Consider the following 26,624-nt stretch of genomic DNA (forward strand, 5'->3'; position numbering starts at 1 on the left):
GCGGATGTGACGCGTTCAGGTGTCCACGCAGACAATGGGAGATGGGAGTTTCCAACCTGGGGGCTGTGACAAGCAGGCGCCACCTACAGGACATAAGGGTCGTTGCACTTTCCTTTGTTTACCAGCCTTTTATAGTGCAAGGAAAGCCGCGTTTAAGCACTGCGCTGCACGCGGACCAATCCGATGTCAGAACCATGTGGATGGTCCCAACAGTGCTCTAGGAGCAAAAGATGAACATGACGTGATGACGTGATGAAGCTATGCTGTACCTCTCGTTTATTTAGCACACGCTATATGTATGTTTTTCTTTGCCCCTTTTTTACTCACTAAAGGACATCTGAATGGAATTAACAGTCTCGCTTTGTCATTTTTAGTTATAAGCTGATTCTGCTACAGGGGTCTCAGTATCAAATCTGTTAATAAATGCAGGTAAACCTGCTGAAATAGACGATTGACTCCTTTCACAATCCTGCCAGTTTGCCTTTCTGCTTCTTGTGCGTGTGTGTGTGTGTGTGTTAGGGCATTAATTACTTTTTCAAGTCGACTTTTCTGTCAATAAAGTCGAAGTCGAGTCGACAAGTCGTTTGATGATGTCATCACATTGACACAGCGGAGGAACACCTCCATACGTGTCTGGCCCACAGCCGGAGAGTTTTAAAACCAGGAAACAGCTGATCACAGCAATCAGTCCATCACTTCATCCGCGGACGTCAAGATGAGCAACTGGAAAGCCGCTGAGATCCGGGAGATGCTAGCGTCTCCTCTGTCTCTGTAGCTGACAGCTAGCGGACACAACCAAACGGCTAGTAGCTGCTGTCAGCTTGTTGTGTAGCAGCAAGCTACGAACGGTCGCTACTTTCAAATTAAAAGCCCCCCGCTAAGAACCCAGTTCTAAAATCCAATGGGGTGCAATGTAAAGCTCTTATTTTGAAGACAAATTCGTTGTCACTGTTCACTGCCCAAAAAACCCCAAAAAAAACACGACTTGTCGACCACTCTCAGGGGTCGTCGACTTGCGCCACTGACGTCGACGCGTCGACAAATAGGCTTTTCTGTTAATGCCCTAGTGTGTGTGTGTGTGTGTGTGTGTGTGTGTGTGTCAAATTTGTGATGATGACAGAAAACATTCCAGGAACACATAAAGGACTACATGTGCTAAAGAATTATATTATTATTGAGATCAGCACTATGTGTGATTATAAAGAGCAGCTGAGCAGAACTGACCAGAGCTACCTATATATAGACACAAAGTTCAGGCTTCGCAAATACATTTACTCACAGAGTTCATTTGAGAAATAAAAATGAGACAAAACAATTTTTATTTTGTGCTTTGTGTTATGCTTGTTGACACAGAGTGATGTCATTGTGAGAATCTAATCTTTCAATTAAATGTTTATATTTGGATATGTCCAACCCTAACCCCAACTAGAGGCTGGAATCGGGTCGGGCAGCCCGCCCGGGTAACGGGCCGGGCCGAGTTTTTAATGAATTAATTCGGGCTCGGGTCGGGCTGCATGGCGGACTGTGATGAGATAAATATTAACGTTGTGTTACGCCTGGAGAGGAGACTCCTCCTCATGAGCGCTCATTAGGCACACTTCATGAAATGATGGATGGCTGTTTTTCAGTTGGTGAATTAAAACGATGGACGGGCGGTAGCCTACCTCCTCCTCCACTACCGCTTCTCATTTCAAATAACGGAGAGGGAGAGAGAGAGAGAGTGTGTAGCCTCGCATCTCATCAGGAGAAGCTGCGCTGCCGCTGTTTGTCGTCATTGAAAATAACGTGAATTTTGCATAATAATATTTCGGGTATCGGGCCGGGTCTGGCCTGGTTTTTAATTAATTAATTCGGGCTCGGGTCGGGTCTGAAAGTCTCGGGTTCGGGCCGGGCACGGGCTAAATTTCCAGGCCCGATCCACCCTCTAACCCTTCTATCACTTACCAATGTGTTATTATGATCATATCATATCAGTCTGACCCTGAAATCTTTGAAATTATATCCCTCAGTCATACACACACTCCTGGAATCAGGCAAAATATTTCTTTTTTAATGATGTGAACTATTATCTGTCAATATTTTCATGCCAAATATGAATATGAATAATATGGCTGGGAATATATATAAATGGATTTTCCAATTCAAATCAACCTTTATTTGAATGATCCAGTATCGATTTAGAATATCCTGAGACTGATCTTTCAATACATGCCTTTCCCCCTGATACATGACAGAGTTCGAAATGAACATCCACTATGCACCAGGTGCAGGTACCTTTTCTGTTTGCTGAGTAAATGCCTGTTAGTTATCTGCCACGTAAATGTTCATTCCAAACCAATTTATGTTATGACTATCTAAAGGAATTACCAAAAAGAGGTCTAACATAGATAACACAACCGAGTTGCAGTCAAAAACAGACAATCATTTATTAAACAAACAACAAACAGATGAAAAATCCCTAAGTAACTCCAGAATAATCAACAACAAACTGATGGGCTGGCCAAAATACACAAAAAAAGAGCTCTTCCAAACCAACCCACCAGGGACCGTTGGACTGGGGACACCCGCTATCCTAACCAAATATAAGGAAACTAAACTTTTTTTTTCTTTTTTTTTATTAAGTGATGCCAATACGAGACAAGTGGAGAATAACAAAAACATACAAAGACAAAACAAAACGAAACAACAACAACAACAAAAAAAAAGAGACAGAAACAAAGCCGCGAAAATGGGACTACCGAACCCATGAGAATAACACAAAAAAAAAGCATAATATCATCACAGTCATCCTCCTGACTGATTGACTGCTGCTCAGGCCGGATGGTGGAAGGAGGAGAGTAAGAGCAGAGTGTCCTACCCCCTCTTATTGGTTAGCTTCAATCAAACAGGACCACTTGGGGAAAAAATAGACAAAAAGCATCAGTCAACAGCTGCGCATCATGACCAGCAGAGACTCTTAGTCTGCTCAAATGCCAACTGGCAGGCATCAGAAACCACTCAGATCTTACCTTCAGACTTAATAGGTCAGTCAAAGTAGAGGCTACAGCAGAGAAATTCTTACAGAAGCCTCTGTAATAAACGACCATCGCCAAATAATAACGGAGCTCAATTCGGGTGGTCAGAACAGGGAAAGATCTGATACACTCCACCTTAGCCTGAACAGGGTGGACCTGACCTCCCCCCACCACTCGTCCCAGATAACTCAACGTAGCCTGCCCAAACTCACACTTGGACAAATTCACTGTCAAACCTGCCTCCTTCAAATGACAAGACAGAGTGCAGATGCTCTATGTGTTCAACCGATGGCTCTGAACCAAGGTCATCAAGATAGGCTTCACAGAATGGCAAACCAGACAAAACAACATTCATCAAACGCTGAAAGGTGGCCAGTGCATTATCCATGCCATTGGGCCATTAACTTTTCGAAAATCCATGCAGAAGCAATCTTCACCATTAGCTTTAGCAGCAAATAGACATGGGGAGCTCCACGCACTACAGCTGGGCTCAGCCATGTCATAATGCACCATGTACTCTACCTGCTGCTTAAGACTAGAACGTTTATCTGGGTATACTTGATATGGATGCTGTTTAATGGGTTTTGAATCACAGACATCAATATTGTGCTTCAACAGATGTGTTTGAGAAGGAACATCAGCAAACTGTGTTATGTTAGACGCAATTAGTTCAACCAAGTCTGAGTATTGTGGCTCAGACAGATGTGATAAAGTGCAGGGAGGTTTCTCAAGATTTCAGAGTTTAACGGCTTTAACAACTTTCCCTACCTCCAGGCTAACAGACAGCGCGACAGGGGTCACCTGTCTTCTGAACCAGACCTCGTATCCAACTGAGCCTGCTCCCTCTCACAGTAGGAATTTAACATGTTAATGTGACAGAGGTGGTTTCTACGCCAGAAATCTGGAGGTGGCTATAAGATAGTCTCTGTCCCTGACCTTTTCCCAAACAAAATAGGGACCACAATAACGAGCCTTTAAAGCTATGGTCTACGATTTGAAAGATTGATCATTATTATTAACATTATTTAGATGGTGGTTATGGCCCAATAGTATGACCTACACAATGTGAAGAGAAGAAGGAACCAATAAATCCATTCTCTCTAGTGCCTGTAAAACTGCAAATAAATTGACCAATAGCAGCCATCCGGTCCGAATGGGAGTTTCCCCTTGCTCAAATTTGCATTCTCTCTCTCGGACAGTGGCTGGAAAGGCTGAAAGAAAGCGAAAGTCTGTCACTGAAAAGGCATATACAACGGTGGCGAAAGCTCCGTGAAGATATGGACCTGAAAAGTGATGCTGATACAGCAGAGTTTTAGTTGAACAGGTAATCTTTCATCTTTATTGTGGATGTTGTGACACAGATAATGTGGTGTAACTGTGACATTTAGAACTACAGAGTCCGTGAGTGATGACGTCACAGGTGTGACCGTAGCCTAGGAGACAGGTAGCCAGGGAGACGGGAGTGGGGACAGAGTTGAGAGACGTTGGGTAAATAAAACATTCACGTTATACTTACAGTTGGACTCACGCAAGTTATTTAAAAACACAACATGGTGTCAGAAGTCCTGTAGTTGGCATGGAGAGAAGAAGCCCGACAAAACAAAAAGAAAAAATGGATTGTTTTACACCTGCGAAGGAAAGAAAGAGAAGGACAGGATGAGCCACGGAGGAGACACTAATGGCAGTAGCCGGCAGCTAACGGCAGCACAGAGAGTCGCCGGGGGGCCCGGGCTGTGCGCTATGTTTAATATCCAGCCACCGGAGTCCTTCGACTTTTCAAAAGCCGCAAAAGTGGGACAAATGGATCCAGAGATTCGAAAGATTTCGCCTGGCAAGTAACCTGAATGTAAGCTCTGAAGAGAATCAAGTCAACACATTGATATACTGCATGGGGGACGAGGCGGATGACATCCTTCATGGGCTTACTCTAACGGCTGCTGAAAGAGACACTTACAAGGGGGTACGTGATGGTTTTCAAAGTTTCTTCGTGGTCAAGAAAAATTTAATCTACGAGCGTGCTAAGTTCAACATGCGCAAACAGAGAGAAGGAGAGCCAGTTTGTCACTGCATTATATGCGCTAGCAGAACACTGCAACTATGGGGTGCTACATGACGAGCTAATCAGAGACAGACTCGTTGTTGGACTGTTGGACAAGGGGCTGTCTGAACGCATGCAGCTGGACGCAGAACTTACCTTGGATAAAGCTGTCAGGATGGCACGTCAAAGCGCGGAGGTGAAAAAGCAGCAAGCTTCTCTGCGAGGTGACATCAGAGCACAGGCAAGTGATGCTAAGTCTGTGGATAGAGTCAGAGTGCTCAGGAACAGCAAGCCTGCTAAAAAAAACCTCAGCATGCTAATAAGCCACACAATGCCCAGAACAGCAAATGAAAATCTTCACAGTCGCAGTGTCACAAATGTGGCAGTTCTCCATCACATCCATCACAAGATTGTCCTGCAAAAGAAGGTAAATGTCATGCATGTGGCAGAAAGGGACATTATAGTTGTGTGTGCAGGGCACCAAAATCTGTGCATGAGGTTGAAGAAGAGGAAGAGGATGCTATCTTCCTCATAGTGTCTCCATAGTGACAGTGTCACTATGGAGACATTGAAGGGGAACTACTGTTTTTTACAACCTGGACCTTATTTCTAGCACAAAATATGATCATTTACTGACCCAGATAACTTTGGTGTCATTTGAAGTCGTTCGGACGAAATTAGATCCAGTGGAGCACCGCTATATCCATGTAATGTGAGTGATCTGGGCACCGAGGCGCAGCCTATATAACGCATTATCTGCCACGAGACTAGTTCATTTCACCAATATTTTGTCATGATACGCTAGTGCTATTCCCCTCTGAGTCCGGGCTTGTCTGTTATCAACATCCGGGGTCAAACTAGCAGTAGCAGCCTTCAGGTAAACAAGCCGGTTGTCGCGGGTGCGCGCAGCTCAGAGATGACATCATCCAGGTCAGAGGTAGTAGGTCAACCTACAGACCCCGGATGTTGATAACAGGCAACAGGCGGACTCAGAGGGGAATAGCACTAGCGTATCATAACAAAATATTGGTGAAATGAACTAGTTACGCGGCAGATAATGCTCATAGAGGCTGCGCTTCGGTGCCCGGATCACTTGCATTATATGGATATTCGCGGCGCTCCACTGGATCTAATTTCGTCCAAACGACGCCAAATGACACCAATGTTATCTGGGTGAGTAAATGATCGTATTTTATGCTAGAAATAAGGTCCAGGTTGTAAAAAACGGTAGTTCCCCTTTAAAGCAAACTTACCCAAAACTATGCAGCGGACAAGGAGAATTGCGCCCCAGCCATATGCCATAAAGCTGAAACCAGGGGCTCAACCGTTCTCACTCAAAACACCAAGGAGGATCCCATTGCCACTGATGGACAAAGTCAAGCAGGAGCTGTCCCGCATGGAAGACCTCGGGGTGATTTGCAGAGTTGAGGAGCCGACAGACTGGTGTGCTGGCATCGTGGTGGTGCCCAAGAAGACGGGTGCTGTGCACATATGTGTCAATCTCACCAAACTGAACACGAGTCAGTGTGTCAAGAGAAGTTTATCCTGCCATCAGTGGAAGAAACACTTGGAATGCTGGCTGGAGCCAGAATTTTTAGTAAGCTGGATGCAAATATGGGGTTCTGGCAAATTCCCCTGACAGAAGATTCAGCGAACTGACAACCGTCATCACACCCTTTGGGTGCTTTTTCTTCAAGCGGCTTCCCTTCAGTATAGCATCAGCTCCTGAACACTTTCAGAACAGAATGGTGACAGAGTTCACAGAAGGGCTCGAGGGCGTGGTGTGCAACATAGATGATGTGCTGGTGTGTGGTTGTACACAAGAGGAGCATGACGCTTGCCTGCATACTGTGCTGGAGAAGATCCAAAAGGCAGGCATCACCCTAAACAGTGAGAAATGTAACCTGTCAAAGTCAGAGGTGAGCTTCCTAGGTCATGTGGTCTCCGCCAGTGGCATCAGCCCAGACCCAGGCAAGACAGAGGCTGTGAAGCCGACAACAGTGAGTGAATTAAGATCCTTTCTCGGGATGGTAAACCAGCTGGGCAAGTTTATCCCACAGCTGGCTGAGAGAGACAAACCTCTGCGTGATCTCCTGTCGAAAAAGAACTGCTGGATGTGGGGCGTTGAGCAGGCCAAAGCTTTTCAAGATCTGAAGGAAACACTGACGTCACCACCTGTGCTAGCCATATACAATCCCAACAGAGAATGCAAGGTCTCAGCGGACGCGTCGTCATACGGGCTAGGAGGAGTGCTACTCCAAAAATGGGACAAGTAGTGGAGGCCAATAGCCTACATGTCGCAGTCTCTCACACCAACTGAGCAGAGATACGCGCAAGTGGAAAAGGAGGCATTGGGACTGACCTGGGCCTGTGAGAGGTTCCGCAACTTCCTGATTGGGAAACACTTCCAGCTGGAGACAGATCACAAGCCTCTCTTGAGTGTCCTGGGGTCTCAAGCACTGGATGCTCTACCTCCTCGGATCCAAGGCTTCAGAATGCGTCTGATGCGCTATTCCTACTCCATATCTCATGTGGCAGGGAAATGTCTGTGGACAGCAGATACACTGTCACGAGCGCCAGTCAAGAGAGGACAAACACCGGCTGACAAAGAGCTGTTTGAAGACACTAACATCTATGTAGACATGGTAATAGAAAACCTACCTGCGAGCACTGCCTTCCTGGAGGAGCTGAGAGACCAGCTGCAGAGGGACAGTGTGTGCACACGTGTGATGCAGCTGTGTGCAGAAGGATGGCCAGCCCATGGCACCAACGAACCTGCACTCAAGCTGTACTGGGGTGAACGTGCTCTTCTTACAGTCCAGGATGGTCTCCTACTTAAAGGACAAAGACTTGTTATACCCTCAACAATGAGAAATGACGTTCTCGTCAAGCTGCACGAAAGTCATTAAGGCGTGGTCAAGTGTAGAGAGAGGGCGCAACAGTCAGTATTCTGGCCAGGGCTGAGCCAGCAGCTGAACGAGTTGGTTCTTAACTGCCGAGCATGTTGCCAGGAGAGACAGAACCACAGGGAGCCGCTGATGCCAACACCGTACCCAGGCCGACCATGGCAGAAGTGTGGAGCAGATTTGTTCATGCTAGGGAGCAAGACCTACCTGCTAGTGGTGGACTACGCGTCAAGATATGTGGCTAACCCCCACAAGGTCTAATGATGTGATCCACCACCTGAAGTCAATTTTTGCACGTCACAGGATCTGCGAGAACCTAGTCACTGATAACAGGCCACAGTTCTCAGGAGCAGCCTTTGCTGAGTTTGCAGAGTCCTATGGGTTCCATCATGTGTCCAGCAGCCCAAAATACCCCCAGGGAAAGCTGAAGCCGAACGTGCAGTACGGACAGTGTAGGGGCTCCTGAAGAAGTCAGATGATCCCTCCCGCACCTGAGCAGCGGAGGTGTTCCAGACGGACCTTCAACAGAAGAAACTGTTGTGTGAGTGTGAATGGCTCAGATAGGAGCAGACCTTCCAGCTACAGGGACAGAATAACCCCCTAAGGTCCTGCTGAATCAATGGCAGTCTACCCATTGATTCTAGAAAGGGGAGATGTGGTGTAACTGTGACATTTAAAACTACGGAGTCCGTGAGTGATGACATCACAGGTGCGACCGTAGCCTAGGAGACAGGTAGCCAGGAAGACAGGAGTGGGGACAGAGTTGAGAGACGTTAGGTAAATAAAACATTCACGTTATACTTACAGTTGGACTCACGCAAGTTATTTAATAACACAACTAATAACTTTTATGCCGATGCTGGCTTATGACTGTGAAAGCTGCCATTAGTTTTTTTCTGTTAATAGACGGCGTCGAAACAATTTCTGTCTCTGCAATATTGTCAACACTTGTTTACTTGTTCGATGGAGACGTTAGCCTCTATTTTAGCATTGTAAGCTAAAATTGCTATCATGTTTACACCAAATCAGCCTATTTATTTGCTCGTGGCAGCTAAATGAAGCAGCAAGTAATGCAAGTAAGATGAATGAATGGATGAATGAAACCCCTCCGCTTCGTGTTGGGGTTTCATTCATCCTGTCCGGATTTATTTCTCCATAACAACCTCTCGCCCAGTCACTACTCAACTGTTTTGCTAACCCTCCTCCCGGTCTTGTCCATTTGTTTTCAATGAAGCCTTTGCTAAATCAATATGATGGATTATCATATACGTATTACGATGTGTGTATTTGTGTGTCTTATCTGTCATAAACAAGAGATTACAGTTTACGGGGCACGTTTGTGTCGCGGTCGTGGTGCTACTCAGACAACAGCTGGGACACAGCTGGGTCCGAGGCTCATGCAGGTTTAGTTTTCAGCCACAATGTGGAAGCGATCGTTATGATTAAAGCTAACGGCAGCATCTGTTAGTCTCTTGGCCCTCAATAACTTTTAGAAGTGGCTAACTTAGCTGTTGATAAATAGTAACTTATAACGTAGCTGTAACGTGTAACGTATCTGTAACATGCTAATGACGTTACGCTAGCTTGGCTGTGGAGCTTAGCTGTGGACATTGTAATGACTTACAAGATTTCTGTTAGTTTCAACGTGCATTATAATATCTTTACCTGTGAATCCGACATCGTTACTCCGCATTCAAAGCTCGCGCCGTATTTGGTTTCTGTCGGCAGGCTCGTTGCTCTTGGTGCTTGTTGCGGGAGGGGGTGTGTCGTGGGAAGCTCGGAGGGGAGAGCGATACGAGCTCAGAGGGGAGGGATTAAGGAGCACAGAGGGGAGGGGTGTGTGTGTGTGGGGGGGATGCTTTTTTCAAATCTTTCTCAGATCGTAGACCATAGCTTTAAGCCAGAGCCAGGAATTGGCAGCAACGCCAAGCATGAACTCTCTATGCTTAGTATGTCTGTCAACCATCCCTTCATCCTGACCTGGGCTGCCTCAAAATTGCCACTAGCTATTTAAAAAGCTTGATGCAGTTTCAACCTGAAGTTACTGACAAAGTCCATTTTGTTCTGTCCCTTCACACAACCACTTCTCCCTCAAGAGCTTCAGGGGACCATGTACAGTATGAGTGAACACCAACTCCAAAGGACTAAATCAAAGAGACTCTAATCTAGTACTACTACTTCCCTAATAGCAAACATCTGCAGGTGAACGTCCTCATCCCAGTCCTTTTCAAACCCCAGGCAGTAAGTGCGCAGCATGGTCTTCACTGTCTGGCGAAAAATGCTCAAGGGCGCCCTGGCTCTCAGGATGATATGCACTGGAATGGCAGTGTCAAATTTTTAGCTGTGTCAACCCCTGACTAAACACATGTGACATAAAGTTTGACCTGGCCTGTTTGGACCACCTTTGACAAACCAAACAATGAAAAAAACTTTGTCAAAGCTTTAACAACCACTGGTGTCACTATCTTACGCAAGGGAAACACTTCGAGAAACCAAGTGGACGCACACATCACTGTCAACCAAAACTTGTTTACCAGCCTTTGTACGAGGAAGCGGACCCACAAAGTCAACCAAAACCCATTCAAATGATTCACACTACTGGGATCAGATACAGCGCAGCAGGGGGAATGGTTTGGTTTGGTTTTCCAGCAAGCTGAAAAATGTGACAGGATTTACAATAGCATTCAACATCTCGCTTTAAACCAGCCAGCTTATCTGGAGACTGCCTGGTAGGGACCGGTGTTACGTTTCGCGTTTCATTCCCCATCAAAAATACAACCCCCTGAATCCTAGTCTCAGGACGGACCCCCACAGCTACTTCACCGGACACAAGTTCTGACTCCACAAAGACTTTATGTAAAGGCACACCTATGTCGTTCATACCAAAATCTTTAACTGGGACATCTGAACCAAGAGCAGACTCATTAACGAAAGACAGAACTCTGTCTAGGATTAAAGACTGGGAGGCTGCAGTGTCCCGCAGGATCTTTCAAGGGACCTTAACACTGCCACATGGCAAGTAGACAACACCATCCATAACAAACAGAACAAAGTCCACCAAATCACAAGATTCCTCGTCAGACATCAGCGGTACATCCAGCTCTTTCACAAAGTTACCCCACACAAGAAAAGGGCAACACACAGTGCAACTGGCTACTAACAGATTCCAAACATCCAGACTGACACAGGCATACTGCCACTAAGCCAACATGTAGAGGACACAAAAACCACCTTAATGTAGTTAGGACAAGACCACATTTATCATTACTTTCTTGTTCTTTCACTACAGCATTTTTAATAATTAGATGCTCAAAACATAACAATATTCCATTAAGTTCTTTATTGCTAGATTGTAATTACAATTCTCTGGAACCATTTAATTCTGTGCTTACTGTAAATGTTCTTATTTTTAATAGTGCACAGTCATATCCAAGAAGAATTGGTATTATCTGATATATTGGTATTGATTGAAATATCCCTACGGTAAATCGGTGAATCGATATTGAATTGATTGAATGAAATCAGAAATCGAATTGCATTGATACCATGGAATGGAAATCGAAGGGAAATCCATAATGATACCCAGCTCTAATGAATAATATGCAGCAAAAACTTTTAAATACAACACGTGAGCAATTAAGAATTAAATGAGGGTCGCAACTTTAAGTCTTGTCCCTCAGTGCTTGTAGGTCAGACTATGATATGCTCTCTAATAAGATTAAATGGTGAAAATGATTAAGTGTATCAGTGGACTAGTGTGAGAAGTGGGTGTGTTCCTTACACTCACAGTGGTCATTGTTTAAAGCTTAAATGGCCAAATAAGTTTGAAAATCCATTATTGATGCAGCCTGAGATATAAAACTTCTGTGACTAATTTTTTTCACACAGGTTTGGAGTCACTGCTCTCTCCTTGTCTCTCTCACACTCAAGTTAATGTCAGTGGATTCAAAAAAATAGTTTTGTGTGTTCTTTAAAACATCCGCTCTGAGATTTGAATGGATTGCAGTTATGACTTCAATAAGTTACATTTACTGTAAACACCATATACAGTAACACACCACTTTGTATATGATTGTGAGAGAAAGAAACTCTGAAAGTTCAATGAAATGCAAATGCATCAGTCTTATCCTCTTTCTCATACACACACCTTGTGAAGTATGTGGTGTGTGTGAGCAGCATGCTGAACAGGAACTGACTTTAATAAAGAGGCCACTGGCATCGAGCCATAAAGCAGAGTTCCTCGTTCTTAGAAGGAACAATGAGGTGAGGAAAGTGACCACACTAAAAGGACAGAGTACATTGTATACATTACATTGGACATTAAAGGGATATACAATTTGATGCAATTTAGAAGTCCTTTTGACCAATAAGGATTTAAATATTAACTTTAACAGAGGACAAAAAATGTCAGCATTAATATGTTTACTGTGCATTAAATTCCTCCGCCCAACAGATTTAGTGACTAACTGTAGACAAGTTAAAAGAAAAATATTCCTGAAAATATACAGTAGAGTCACACTGTTGTGATGTCATCTTGGTTTATCAGTTAAAGCAGGAAAAGAAAAATGTGACAAACTTGTTTTGTGTTCTGTGCATGTAATGGCATGTAGCTTATGAAGACAGACTCTGCACTGTATGTGCTGTACTATGTTAGATGTTTCTTCCCAGAAAAGGTCATCAAAGGGCAGAGAAATAAGACTGATTCAAAGGTTAAAGAAAGGTTTTTTTAATTATTTAAATAAGGCTGGTGCATGATTGGCTGCTGAAAACATACTATTGTATGCTATAGAATCCTTTTTTGTTATCATGTATGTGAATCCATTTACATATTCAAAAAGGGTAAGGGTTAGTTATTTGTACGGAAACTGTGTTGCACTGAAAGTACAAAATAAATCCCAATTAATAAAAAGTAAAACATAAAATGACCCCGCTGCATACTTAAGAAAATGTAATAATTAAAGTCTGTTTCTAGTGTTCACAAGCATTTTACAAATGTGCCACTGTAGCATTGTCACGAGTGTTGAGTAGTCTAACTATTGAAAGTAACTGGTCAAATCAAATCAAATCAAATCAAATTTTATTTGTATAGCCCAAATTCACAAATCACAGTTTGCCTCAGAGGGCTTTACAATCTGTACAGAGACGACACCCTCTGTCCTTCGACCCTCGATTCGAGTGAGGAAAAACTTGCCCCAAAAAAAAGGCCCTTTTAACAGGGAAAAAAATGCGGAAGAAACCTCAGGGAGAGCCACAGAGGAGGGATCCCTCTCCCAGGACGGACAGACGTGCAATAGATGTCGCATGTACAGAGCAGATCAACGAGATCACAATGTATTCAATTATAAGCGATGGTTGACAGGAGTGAAAGTACATAAAGATGTATTACAGCAATAATAATGAAATGCACATGGAAATGTGATTACTAGTGATAACAGTAGTAGTGATTAATGGTAAGGATAGTATGTAGTAATGCATTACAATAATAGTAGTGGAACGTATGTAACAGAGATGTGACTAATATTAGCGACAGTAGTGGTGGGTGTCAGGCAGGGTCATGGCAGTAGGCGCATCCACGATCCGGCAGGGCCATAGAAGTAGGCGCATCCACGATCAGGCAGGGCCATAGCAGTAGGCGCATCCACGATCAGGCAGGGCCATAGCAGTGGGCGCATCCACGATCAGGCAGGGCCATAGCAGTGGGCGCATCCACGATCCATGACCCGGGCGCGGCCAGGATCCATGGGAGCCTGTAGGACTAGAAAGCACAAGGACTCCGGGGAAGAAGTAAGTCAGTGACATGCAGATGCAGACTGGTTACATTACAGTGTTACCAACCGAGAAAAGATTCTCAGTAGGGTACTTTTGCATTGTATCTAAGTTGCATTGTGGGTAGTGTAGGCACCAGATTTTGAAGAGCAGAACTGTTGGATTCATTATGGACAGTTTAAATACAGATGATCAAAACAGATACAACGGAACCAGAGAGATCACCTTTTTTTTATACCACACACTCTTCTCCCTTTTCAAAACCTGTCACCTACATTACCCACAGTGCAACTTAGCCAATGAGTGACATCACTCAGCAGCTTGCTTCTGAGCAAACAAAAAGCTTTAAACTACTTTTTTTAATATAAAGTAGTACTCTTCAAGACCTGTAAACACACTTTATTGTGTAAAATTAGTGGTTTTACCCTTTAATGCAAATGCAATGTGAAGACTGAATCTAATTCAAATTTAGTTTTCAGTCAAGACTATTTGTTCAATTTAGGGAATAATGTTCAAAGATTTCCCTGCTGATGATTCTTTTTGGCTCGTCCTCACAGTTGTTGCCAACAGTTGTGTATGTTCTCCAGCAATAATCAAAGCCAAGACAGTTTCATCACTTGTTAGAGCTAAATGGTGATGTTTTTGATGTGTTTGCATATTTCTACACAGCTGCTAACAGTATGTGGATCAAAGAACATCCAGAGTGTGGTTATAACCTGGTGAACTCGCCCCACCTGCGACCGGCCTGGGTCTTGGATCGAGCTATCTGGCATTTAACCACCAGAATAGCAGAGGGACGCTACAAAGCTAAAGGACTTCCTGCTGACATCACCAATGAGAGCCACCTGAATGTGAGTGAACACAGTTCAGCTGGGCACTCACTGCATACATGTAGAGACTATGAATAAAGCAAACATTAAACCCTTCATGACGATCATGTCATGACTGTTCAGTGGAATTGTAATAATATCATTATTAGCATTGTCTTTTACAGCTAAAGTGTAGAGAAAAAGACATGTCTGTTGTTTTTTGTCTCTGTGCCGTTTGAACACTAGAGAGCTCATGCCTCCTGTGCAGCCAGATCATGATCATATTGTTTCAGCCTGTCACTTGGAGTATGTTTTCCTGTATTAGTTAATGCAGGTAGTTAGTGTCATGAGTAATGCATGAGTAAGTGTGATGACAGATAACAGAGAAATCATCTTAGTTCAACTCTTTTGGTCATTGACTATGAAAGAGGCTAGTACATGCTTTGAGTAGGACTCCAGACTACCTCGTACTGATGTAGGGACACCATGTTTGATATAGCTCCATCCATGTTAGCGATAGATTGTAGGGGTTTGGCAAACACACAGATTAATGAGATGTTCCAATCATAGGCTGTACTGTAAATAAAACAGTCAGCTATATTCAATTCAATTCAATTAATTTCAATTCAAGTTTCAATGTTGCCAAAGCATCTGTCCAAACACTCGGACATAACATAACAAATAACAACACAAACACAACACCAAGATTGATTTACATTAATTACAGGTCCTTCTCAAAAAATTAGCATATTGTGATAAAGTTCATTCTTTTCCATAATGTAATGATAAAAATTAAACTTTCATATATTTTAGATTCATTGCACACCAACTGAAATATTTCAGGTCTTTTATTGTTTTAATACTGATGATTTTGGCATACAGCTCATGAAAACCCAAAATTCCTATCTCAAAAAATTAGCATATCATGAAAAGGTTCTCTAAACGAGCTATTAACCTAATCATCTGAATCAACGAATTAACTCGAAACACCTGCAAAAGATTCCTGAGGCTTTTAAAAACTCCCAGCCTGGTTCATTACTCAAAACCGCAATCATGGGTAAGACTGCCGACCTGACTGCTGTCCAGAAGGCCATCATTGACACCCTCAAGCAAGAGGGTAAGACACAGAAAGAAATTTCTGAACGAATAGGCTGTTCCCAGAGTGCCGTATCAAGGCACCTCAGTGGGAAGTCTGTGGGAAGGAAAAAGTGTGGCAGAAAACGCTGCACGACGAGAAGAGGTGACCGGACCCTGAGGAAGACCGGGAGAAGGGCCGATTCCAGACCTTGGGGGACCTGCGGAAGCAGTGGACTGAGTCTGGAGTAGAAACATCCAGAGCCACCGTGCACAGGCGTGTGCAGGAAATGGGCTACAGGTGCCGCATTCCCCAGGTCAAGCCACTTTTGAACCAGAAACAGCAGCAGAAGCGCCTGACCTGGGCTACAGAGAAGCAGCACTGGACTGTTGCTCAGTGGTCCAAAGTACTTTTTTCGGATGAAAGCAAATTTTGCATGTCATTCGGAAATCAAGGTGCCAGAGTCTGGAGGAAGACTGGGGAGAAGGAAATGCCAAAATGCCTGAAGTCCAGTGTCAAGTACCCACAGTCAGTGATGGTCTGGGGTGCCATGTCAGCTGCTGGTGTTGGTCCACTGTGTTTTATCAAGGGCAGGGTCAATGCAGCTAGCTATCAGGAGATTTTCTGCTGAAAAGCTTTATGGAGATGAAGATTTCATTTTTCAGCACGACCTGGCACCTGCTCACAGTGCCAAAACCACTGGTAAATGGTTTACTGACCATGGTATTACTGTGCTCAATTGGCCTGCCAACTCTCCTGACCTGAACCCTATAGAGAATCTGTGGGATATTGTGAAGAGAAAGTTGAGAGACGCAAGACCCAACACTCTGGATGAGCTTAAGGCCGCTATCGAAGCATCCTGGGCCTCCATAAGACCTCAGCAGTGCCACAGGCTGATTGCCTCCATGCCACGCCGCATTGAAGCAGTCATTTCTGCAAAAAGAATCCCAACCAAGTATTGAGTGCATAACTGAACGTAATTATTTGAAGGTTGACTTTTTTTGTATTAAAAACACTTTTCTTTTATTGGTCGGATGAAATATGCTAATTTTTTGAGATAGGGATTTTTGGTTTTTCTTGACTTTTTTGCCAAAATCATCAATATTAAAACAATAAAAGGCTTGAACTACTTCAGTTGTGTGTAATGAATCTAAAATATATGAAAGTCTAATGTTTATCAGTACATTACAGAAAATAATGAACTTTATCACAATATGCTAATTTTTTGAGAAGGACCTGTATATATATAGTATATACAGTGTGTGTGTGTGTGTGTGTGTGTGTGTGTGTGTGTGTGTGTGTGTGTGTGTCGGTCATTCACTGTCCCTGAGGTTGTGGCATGTTGGGCAGCAAGATATGCCCTGTCTCCTTCTCCCAGGAGTATTTTTAATTTTGAGAGGTCATTCAGCTCTTTGAAATCTGAGATTACAGAGTTGAAATTGTTAAAATAAATGTTCCTCGTTTCATTGAATGTTTTACATTGTAGGAGAAAGTGCATCTCTGTCTCAACCTCACCTGTTGAGCAGTGACCGCATGTTCTGTTTTCTTTTGGTTGCCATGATTTTTTGTGTCTTCCTGTTTGGATTGTCAGTTTGTGGTCACTGAGCCTGTACTTGGTGAGGATCTGTCTCTGCTTTCTATCTCTGACGGTAGAGAGATATTTTGCTAATTCATCATCTCTTTTTAGGGCTAGATAACATTCTAATGTTAATTAACAGTTAATTAATAATAACATTCTCTGTATCTCGCTCTCTGTCTCCGTCTCTCTCTGTCTCTCTCTCTCTTTCTCTGTCTCTCTGTCTCTGACTCTCTCTGTCTCTCTCTCTGTCTCTGTCTCTGTCTCTGTGTGTATCAGGCCATCCGGAGTGTGTTGTGGCAGGATGTGTATCCTCAGATTAAAGTGTGGGAGTTCTTCCAGGTCAAAGTGGATGGTGCTGTGGAGCAGTTCAGAACCCTTCTACAAAATGGTCTGTACTGTACATCAGTGAATGTGTTACCTTCTAATGGTTACAACACTTAAACATAACATAAACATAAACCTGTAAGACTGTGATCAGGCACAGGACTGCTCTGTATGTCCCCTGAGAGCCCAATACACAGTCACAAAAAATATTTGCGAAGTGTACAAATACACTCCTGTGTAAAAATATACCTGTTCTGCCAGATTGACATGAGACTGACGGCTGTGTAGACAAGCCCTTAACAGACTGGATGTGATAAAATACCAGAGCTCCGTCATGTCATCAACAGTGTTCTGCAATGTTCTGTCTACTGATAAGGAGAATTCAGTGTCTTCTACTGTGTCAAAAAAATTCAAAACAACACTTATTCCAGTAACAGATGATTTTGGCTGCACTCTTCAGTTAGAAAGCTGCTAATGTGCTAATATAGACAGTCACATTTGTTTCAGAGGCTGCCGAACAGACTTTAAATATCCTTTGTGTGTGCTTTTAGGCACCAAGCCAGACCACAGTAAGACTGAGGGGAAGAAGGGCCTGAGGATTATTCAGGACCCAATATACCGTCGTTATGGCAACACAGTGGACATGAACTCTGCTCTGGAGACATTTGCACCTCACAGGTCAGACTCAAAGCTTAGGGCTACTATTGTTTTGGTTATAATTCAAACCTTGAGTTCTTTCATGAATTCGTGGCTAATTAGAAAACCAGTCAAGTGTCTGTTTCTTAAGTGAAGAATATTACATGACACTTACATAATTGTAAAAGGTGTCTGGATATTTTCTGTTAGCCCTGTGTTAAACTTGTTAGTTTATATCATGTTCATTTATTTATTCAACATCATCCAGCTGTTTGTAGTTTCTTAAAATCATTTTAGTTTTATCTCAGTCAAAGGGAATCCTGACTATTTTAGTGTAGTTTTTCTATATTTAATGAAGCCATTTTACTCTTGGTTAGCCATCATATCGTATTGAACTCATTACATCATGTATTGTTTTATAGATGTCTCGTGGAATTAAAGGTGGTTGACAATCATATGAAGTTATAGTTATTGCGAACAATATTAACAGTACTTATTACTGGGTCCAATATAAAACTTCGCAGAATGTAAAGTAGTAATATTTCTTGCTTCATGTGACTTCCCTCTCTCTATAGCTCCTCCCCACAGCACATCGAGGAATGCTGTGGTTGGCTGAGACAGAAACTGAATGAGCTGAATGATGAACAGTATCAGATTGTACAGCAGCATCAGGAGCAGGTGAGCTTAATGTAATGTGGCACCAGGAGGGTTCCTGCTGGCAGATACTTAGAATGTAGTACAACAGAGCACTAAAGCACTGAAGGATGGTCCGACATGTCTGAGCAGCCATGTGAGTGCACATGGGAGCCAGTGTGACCTAAATCTGATACCTGTTAGCTTGACTCTCAGTGGAGGGGAGGGGGAGATGCTGACACAGCTACTGGGAATGTCTAAATGCCTCAGGTCATTTCTGCCACAGGTTTATTATTTATTTCTTTATTCTATCCACTAAAATAATTCATTCAGCAAAGTGTTAGAATATTAGCATTAACACTGAGGGTTCCCATTACACACAATGCATCCTGTGTGTGTGTGTGTGTGTTCTTTATGTTCTTCTTCTCCTTTCTTAAGGCTGCCAACTGCATTGTGGGAAACGTATTGTATGAACGTCTGGCAGACCACGGCCCCAAACTTGGTCCCGTTAACAGGAAGAACCCTGTGGTTACCAGGTAACAGATTTAAAGAATTGTGTTTAAGGAGAGAGGAGAATGGAGAATGGATGTGATAGATTGAGTACATGGAGGGATGGAAGAGAGACTTCTTCCAGTCTGTTTTTAGGTCCAATTTACTATAAATTTGAGATGCCAGCTGAGGAAAAGTCATTGCCATGACTATTGTAGTGTTGCATTGGATCATGTATGAGTCTTCAAAGTAACAGTCATTTGTACTAATAAACTGCGAGCATTTCAGCCTTAACATGGCAGTACCAACACTAAAGCCATTCATTTCTCCTATGAAGCATGAATATAGCATGAATGTGTGAAGCTGATTACAAGGCAATTAACATAAATTTGTTGTGTGCACAGCTGACAGCTGATTGAGTTAAAAAGAAGATATTAATGGTGGAGAACGTGAATGTGCTGAATGTCAGCCATGGAGACAACTTGAGTTCGGATTTGTACTGAAAAATAATTTCAACTTGTGAACATTCTGATCTTGAGTCAACAGGATATTCTTCTCATAGGGTTTTAATGTGAGCCATTTAACCCCACCCTAACTGGTTTCTCAGTAGCACATAGTGCACGTCATTTCTAAATCAGCCATCTCACTGAAACAGGTGGCAGTGTCCAACACTCATTTTCTACTGATACCAGCTGTGCTTCCTCACTTTCTCTTCTGTCTGACAGCGAGTAGACAAACACACCGCTGCAGTGTCTACATAGGCCCGCCTGCTGCCACACTTCTGACACATGCCTTGTTATAACACAATGATTTGGACACACAGTAATGTCAGATATAAATGTTAAAACTATATCCTTTACAGCTAACAGGGATATGAGGTTCATCATAATGTTGAGTGTTGGTGGATCTCAATGTTTTCATTTGTCTGTCTCAGGTATTTCACCTTCCCATATCAGGACATGACTCTGGAGCAGGAGATGCAGCTGCTGGATCAACCGGACAAGACGTGCCACTTCCTGGCTCACAATGGTTGGGTAATGGGCGACGATCCACTGCGAAACTTTGCTGAACCAGGTAAATATTTAAAACTTCTTAGAAAACTTCTCATTCCTTCTTCTGTCTGTCAGGTTTTATCCTGTTTCGTCGCAGAGATTACACAGCACTTGGGATGAGATGAAACCCATTTGAGCTACTTTATGTAAGGTTATGTTGATGTATCTGCTTTGATAGAATTGTGTCACTGTATCCGTGCTGGTCTGTGTCTGTGCTACCTATAGGCTCCAACGTGTACCTGCGTCGGGAGCTGATATGCTGGGGTGATAGTGTCAAACTGCGCTACGGCAAGAAGCCTGAGGACTGCCCATACCTGTGGGCCCACATGCAGAAATACACTGAAATCACAGCCAAGTATTTCCACGGAGTCCGACTGGACAACTGCCACTCGACACCATTACATGTAGCAGAGGTATTGTCATTATTATCATGTTACATTTAAGTACATGTCCTAAATACACAAGAGCATACCATATACAAGATTGTGGAGAGAAATTGAGAGGGGATGTACTCTCCCTTAACACTCCCTGATGTTGAAGCACTGCAGTGTACTACAGAAGAACGCCTGGTTTGCTGTACTAAGGAGTTCATCAGAGAGTGTTAGAAGGTAGTTACAGAAGCACCCGTCGTAAGAGTTAAATGTTGCTTTCCACCACTACAGCAACCTGTTGGAATGTTTGGATGACGCCGTAGCTGTCCCTATACCATCACTGCTTAAAGTCCCGCATAAGGTCACAGAACACTGTTTGAAGCTAGAAAGGTGGCAGGGTCCACCACATATATTAAAACAGTATGAAATTGTGTTGGCCTGTGAGGTCAGTTTGTTTATTTAGTTTATTCAGTCATGAAAAAAATCAGTCATTCATTGTAATTTCATTGCAGACTGTTTTTATGTCACTGAACGTAACCAGAGCCACACCTCTCTTCTCTCCCTGTCTGTAATGCTGCTGTGTTGTCTTGTCCAGGCCATGTTAGATGCAGCCAAGGTGGTCAGACCCAATCTGTATGTGATAGCTGAACTGTTTACAGGCAGCGAGCTCATTGACAATGTGTTTGTTAACCGGCTGGGAATAAGCAGCCTTATACGAGGTACATCTCTCATGCATGGACTAACTTTGTATTTTTTTCTCTCCCTTCTCTTTCACTGCATTGTTCTGCATTCTGCGATCTCTTTATACTCACTCACTCTTTGTTGACTGCATGTTGTGGTCACTTTGAGACCTGTTGTAACTACCTTGCTGCATCCCCTTTACATTAACTCTCCTCCTCTTCCTCCTCTTTCTTATCTCCTCCCTAACCTTCACCTGTTTCTCCCTCTCTCATGACCTCTTGTTCTGTCTGCACTGGTTTTGGTGTGTTGCCTTGCTGTGGTTGACCAGTTCATGCTGGACGTGGCCAGAACAGTTTGTCCTAACCTTTATGTGGTGGCTGAACTATTCACCGGCAGTGAGGAGCTGGATAACATCTTCGTAACCAAGCTTGGAATCTCATCGCTCATACGAGGTACAGTGTTTTCATTAGTCAAAATTCTGACTTTAACCTCAAAAATTAAACTCAAAATTCTGAGAAAAAGTCGGAGCTGAGATGATTGTTTCACCCTGACCCCAATCCTCATTCGTATAATTCTCTGACATTATGATATGACATCTATATAATGGATGTCCCAGAACACTAAAAGACATTTAGAAAACAAGGAACAATCTGGAGCAGCCGTGCCTGTTAGCCCTAAATGTATTTACTGAAGGTAAGCTTGTGTTGTCCATCATCTTTCATAATCTTCACACCTGCGTTGCTCGATTGGAATGTGGTCCGTCTTGATTTAGTGTGAATTTGCCCACAGTGCTGCAGCAGTATGGAACCTGTTTTGATAACTGTCCTCCCTCTCCCACCATGTCCACAGAGGCCATGTCAGCTGCTGACAGCCATGAAGAAGGCAGACTCGTCTATCGTTATGGAGGCGAGCCGGTCGGAGCTTTTGTTCAGCCCAGTCTCCGCCCACTGATGCCCTCCATCGCCCATGCCATGTTCCTGGATGTAACCCATGACAACGAGTGTCCCATACAGGTGAGTCTGTCAGGGTCAGGTTGGGGTGGGGTTTAACGACTGAAGATGCTGCCAACCCTTTTTTTATTTGACTATATCTAAGCCTAAAAAAAAGAAAACCACTATATTTGTGGGTTTTCCTAATCTAATTAAATGTCACACTTCCTGCAATGTATGAAATCCCAATTTAAGAGTCTACACTCTGCTGCTCAAAGAAATATGAAGTAAAACATGACAAATGTCTAAAACCCATCAAAAAGTGATTGTGAGGTCTGTGTTTCAGGTGTATACAGTATAACTGCTGTGTGTTTGTCTCTCTTTGTCCTACAGCTGCGTTCAGCTCTGGACTCCCTCCCCAGCTCAGCTATTGTCTCTATGGCCTGCTGTGCTACTGGTTCCACCAGAGGATACGATGAATTAGTGCCGCATCAGGTTATTTACACACACTCAACAGTGTTACTTAGTGTTTAACAATAATTACAAAGCAGATTCTCCAAACATCAGCTCATTTATTGCAAATATAAATATGGTTAATGCTTGTTTATTTCCTCTGAAGTTGTGACGCCTGTGGTTTGAAAAACTTGGTGTAGAGCTACAGTGTCACAATAAAGAGTGAGCTGTTTGTTTTCTGCAGGCACTCTCGTGCAGATACAGCAGATACTTGACAGTCAGCTGCTAAACAAAGAAGCTGCATGGTCACATTCTGACCCTCACATCTCACCTTCCTCCGCCTTTGCTACCATTTATATGGAAATGCACCTAGAATATACTGGATGTAACACAAACCTGTTTGCTTTGCTACAAGAACTTGTGTGTGTGTGTGTCTGTGTGTGTCTGTGTGTCTGTGTGTGTGTGTCTGTGTGTGTGTGTGTGTGTGTAGATCTCTGTGGTGAAGGAGGAGCGTTTTTACCCCAAGTGGAAGCCCTCAGCACCCTCCTCCTCCACTGGTGAGGTTGGATCCCAGACCGGCATCATAGCTGGGAAACTGGCACTCAACAAGCTGCACCAGGAACTGGCTGCTCAGGGATTTATACAGGTACCATAATGCACTTTGTGTGTGTTTTGAAGGTCCAGTGTGTAGGATTTAGGGGCAGAAGTGGAATATAATATTTATAATTATGTAATTAAGTGTATAATCACCTGAAACTAATAATTTAGGCTTTTATATCTACAGAGGGAGTCTTCCACTCTTCCATGGATTCTGCCATGCTTCTACAGTAGCCCAGAATGAACAAACCAAATGCTGGCTATACAGAGGGTCTGTCGCCTTGTTAGTGCCCAGTGAGGCAGGGGGTATATAGTTGGCTGAAATGCTCAACCTCACCACTAGATGCCACTAAATCCTACTCACTGAACCTTTAAAAGAATGTCAGATCAACCCACACTAAAAGCACTTTCATCTCATTCATTCTGTAGTATGACCAGAGTCTCCATTGTTGGTGCTGCATTTGAATCGTTTTGTTTTTGCTCTTTCTTTCTCTTATTTTATCTGGTCTCTTATCAGTGAACAGCCTGTCCAGGTTTAATCTCTGATCATCTCGTTCTCCAGGTGTATGTTGACCAGGTTGATGCAGATATCGTTGCAGTTACTCGACACTGTCCCAGCACACACCAGTCTGTGGTGTCAGTGTGCAGGACAGCCTTCTGGGACCCTAAAACCCATCAATACGACACCAATGTCCCACCCATGTTCATACCTGGTATGACCGTCATCCTAATGTTAGAAATCCATCTTGTATTTCTACATATTGTTGTTGTTGTTGTTGCATCATCTTTGTAGTGTTCATGTGTGTCTGACACAGGCTTCCTACTGCTGAGAATATTTCTGTCCATCCATCTGTCTGTCTGTCTGTCTGTCTGTCTGTCTGTCTGTCTGTGTCTCAAGGGAAGATAGAGGAAGTGGTACTGGAGGCAAGGACAGTGGAAAGGCATGCAGGGAGTTATAAGAAGGATGACAACTACATCAACGGCATGCCAGAATACACTGTGGAAATAAAAGAGCATATTCCTGTAAGTATTTCTATATAGGATCATGTAATTCTTTGTTTAATTGAAATTAATATCATATCAATAGGATAATTATAACATACAGTATATCTATATATACACATATATGTAGTTACAGGACAGCACAGTGGCCAAGAGCAGTGGAGTGACATCTAAAGGTCGATCAGAGTTTGTTCAGGAAATCACCTTTCAGAAGCTGACACCTGGCAGCGTCATTGCCTTCAGGTGATCCACACACACACACACACACACACACACACACACACACACACACACACTTCAGCACACAAGTGAAAGCAGTATGTGCATTGTCATTGAAGACCCATTGCCAGACAAATTTATCATTCTATTCATGGTTTATTAAATGAATTGTTGGTTTTGGCCAGTTATTGGTCTCATAGTTTTGCGTCACTCTCTCCTCCTCACAGGGTTAGTTTGGACCCTAAGGCCCAGAAGTTGGTAGGGGTGCTGAGGTTTTATCTGTCCCAGTTCAGTCCAAAATACAGAAGAGGCAGTGTGATGGAGGAAAACCCACCAGAAGCACTGCAGAAACCTCTCGCACAGTGAGTACACATGTGCACACATCACTGCTGCCCTAGCGAATCCTGACTTTTCCTCACTGTTCTCCACTGGTCAGATGAATAAGGTTGAAACCACCTTAACTATGATAATCTTTCAGTTGTAGAACAGTCTTTGGCATCCTTAAGAATGAAATGAATCATGATAGACAAAAGTCAAACAATTACTTATCTTACTTCTCTACCATTATAACTTAACTTGTCAAGTCTGTTCAGTTGTCTCACAGTTTGCTGCTGAAGACTAAGGTTTCAAAACTAAATGGACCTGGGGGTGTGGAGTTACAAATAAGTCCACTTACTAGACTATGTGTCCCGCTCCTCATCTTTGCTTGAGGCTACCTCTGGACTTGTTCATAAAACAGAAAAGAATATAAAACAATTAGGACATTTGTATTTGATGGAGTGGAGCAGCCTCAGGCGTATGCAGAAAATCTCAGAGGATATAGAATATGATGCTTGTGTACAGTAGAAAAGGTATTAGTTATGCAGGATAGCTCAAACAACTGAAGGCAAGGCAAGTTTACCTGTATAGCATAAGTTCAGACACAAGGCAACTCAAAGTGCTTTACAGGGGCATGAAATTACATTAAAATACATTAAAACAAGTAGGAAGTCGTCAAGAAACAAAACATTAAAACAAGTTAATAAATAGGAAAATAAGCTAAAATAGAAAAGTTTTAAAAGAGACGAGACTAAATAATAACAGTCACAGTGCAGTTCAAAGCCTTAAAATTGTTTCAGTGAAAGGCAGTGGTAAACAGAAAGGTCCTCAGCCTTGATTTGAAAGAGGTGAGAGTTGGAGCAGATCTGCAGTTTTATGGGAGTTTGTTCCAGATATGTGTCGCATAATAACTGAACACTGCTTCTCCATGTTTAGTTTTGACTCCAGGGACTGAAAGCAGACCTGTACCTGGCGACCTCAGAGGTCTGGATGGTTCATAATGTAGCAGCAGATCAGAAACCATTCAGTGCTATACAAACAAACAGCAGGATTTTGAAATCTATTCTTTGACTGACAGGAAGCCAGTGTAAAGACCTAAGAACTGGAGTGATGTGATCTACTATTTTGTTTCTTGTTAGGACTCGAGCAGCAGCGTTCTGAATCAGCTGCAGCTATGCCGAGACATGAGTACTTTTATCCTGGATATATTCTTAAGGTGATAGTAGGCTGACTTTGTAATTGTCTTAGTGTGGCTGCTGAAGTTGCTCGTTCATTATCTGAGCTAGAGGAAGCATGTAAATGTTGAATAGTAGATGCTCCAGAATGGAGCCCTGGGGTACTCCGCTTGTCATTTTCATTCGCTCAGATGTATAATTACCAATCGACACAAAGTAGTCTCTATCATTTAGATAGGATTTAAACCAATTTAGTGCTGTATCAGAGAGTCCCACACGGTTTTCCAGTCGGTCCAGTAGTATATTGTGCCACTTGCCACTGTCTGTGTTTAAATGAATGTCATTTAGGACCTTGACTAGAGCAGTCTCAGTGCTGTGGTGTGGTTGAAATCCTGACTGGATTATCAGGTAATTGCTGATGAAAAACAGCTTTTTCAATGATTTTACTTAAAATTGGGAGGTTTGATATGGGCCTATAATTATTCATTACTGAATTGTCTAGATTGTTCTTCTTCAGTTGTGGTTTGATAACTGCAGTTTTCATGGCTTGGGGGAAGA

At 43.0% G+C, this 26,624-nt stretch overlaps 1 protein-coding gene across 2 annotated transcripts in view; it reads left to right on the forward strand.

Moving 5' to 3' along the window:
• Window positions 1-26,624, forward strand: part of agla (amylo-alpha-1, 6-glucosidase, 4-alpha-glucanotransferase a) — a 77,734-nt gene that overhangs the window by 26,849 nt on the left and 24,261 nt on the right. Inside the window, exons 6-20 of one of the 2 annotated variants that reach the window (XM_084368529.1) lie at window positions 14,394-14,575; window positions 17,464-17,575; window positions 18,063-18,189; window positions 18,723-18,825; window positions 19,219-19,316; window positions 20,204-20,343; window positions 20,547-20,734; window positions 21,702-21,825; window positions 22,223-22,386; window positions 22,696-22,797; window positions 23,246-23,401; window positions 23,915-24,065; window positions 24,251-24,375; window positions 24,485-24,597; window positions 24,801-24,935. In XM_084368529.1, coding sequence (XP_084224655.1) covers window positions 14,394-14,575; window positions 17,464-17,575; window positions 18,063-18,189; window positions 18,723-18,825; window positions 19,219-19,316; window positions 20,204-20,343; window positions 20,547-20,734; window positions 21,702-21,825; window positions 22,223-22,386; window positions 22,696-22,797; window positions 23,246-23,401; window positions 23,915-24,065; window positions 24,251-24,375; window positions 24,485-24,597; window positions 24,801-24,935 — 2,020 coding nt within the window. Of the gene's footprint in view, window positions 1-14,393; window positions 14,576-17,463; window positions 17,576-18,062; window positions 18,190-18,722; window positions 18,826-19,218; window positions 19,317-20,203; window positions 20,344-20,546; window positions 20,735-21,287; window positions 21,412-21,701; window positions 21,826-22,222; window positions 22,387-22,695; window positions 22,798-23,245; window positions 23,402-23,914; window positions 24,066-24,250; window positions 24,376-24,484; window positions 24,598-24,800; window positions 24,936-26,624 lie in introns of both variants that reach the window. The other variant, XM_084368528.1, reaches the window with a different exon arrangement.

This window comes from Pagrus pagrus (assembly GCF_965226575.1).
Source record: "Pagrus pagrus genome assembly, chromosome: 12".
NCBI lineage: Eukaryota > Metazoa > Chordata > Actinopteri > Spariformes > Sparidae > Pagrus > Pagrus pagrus.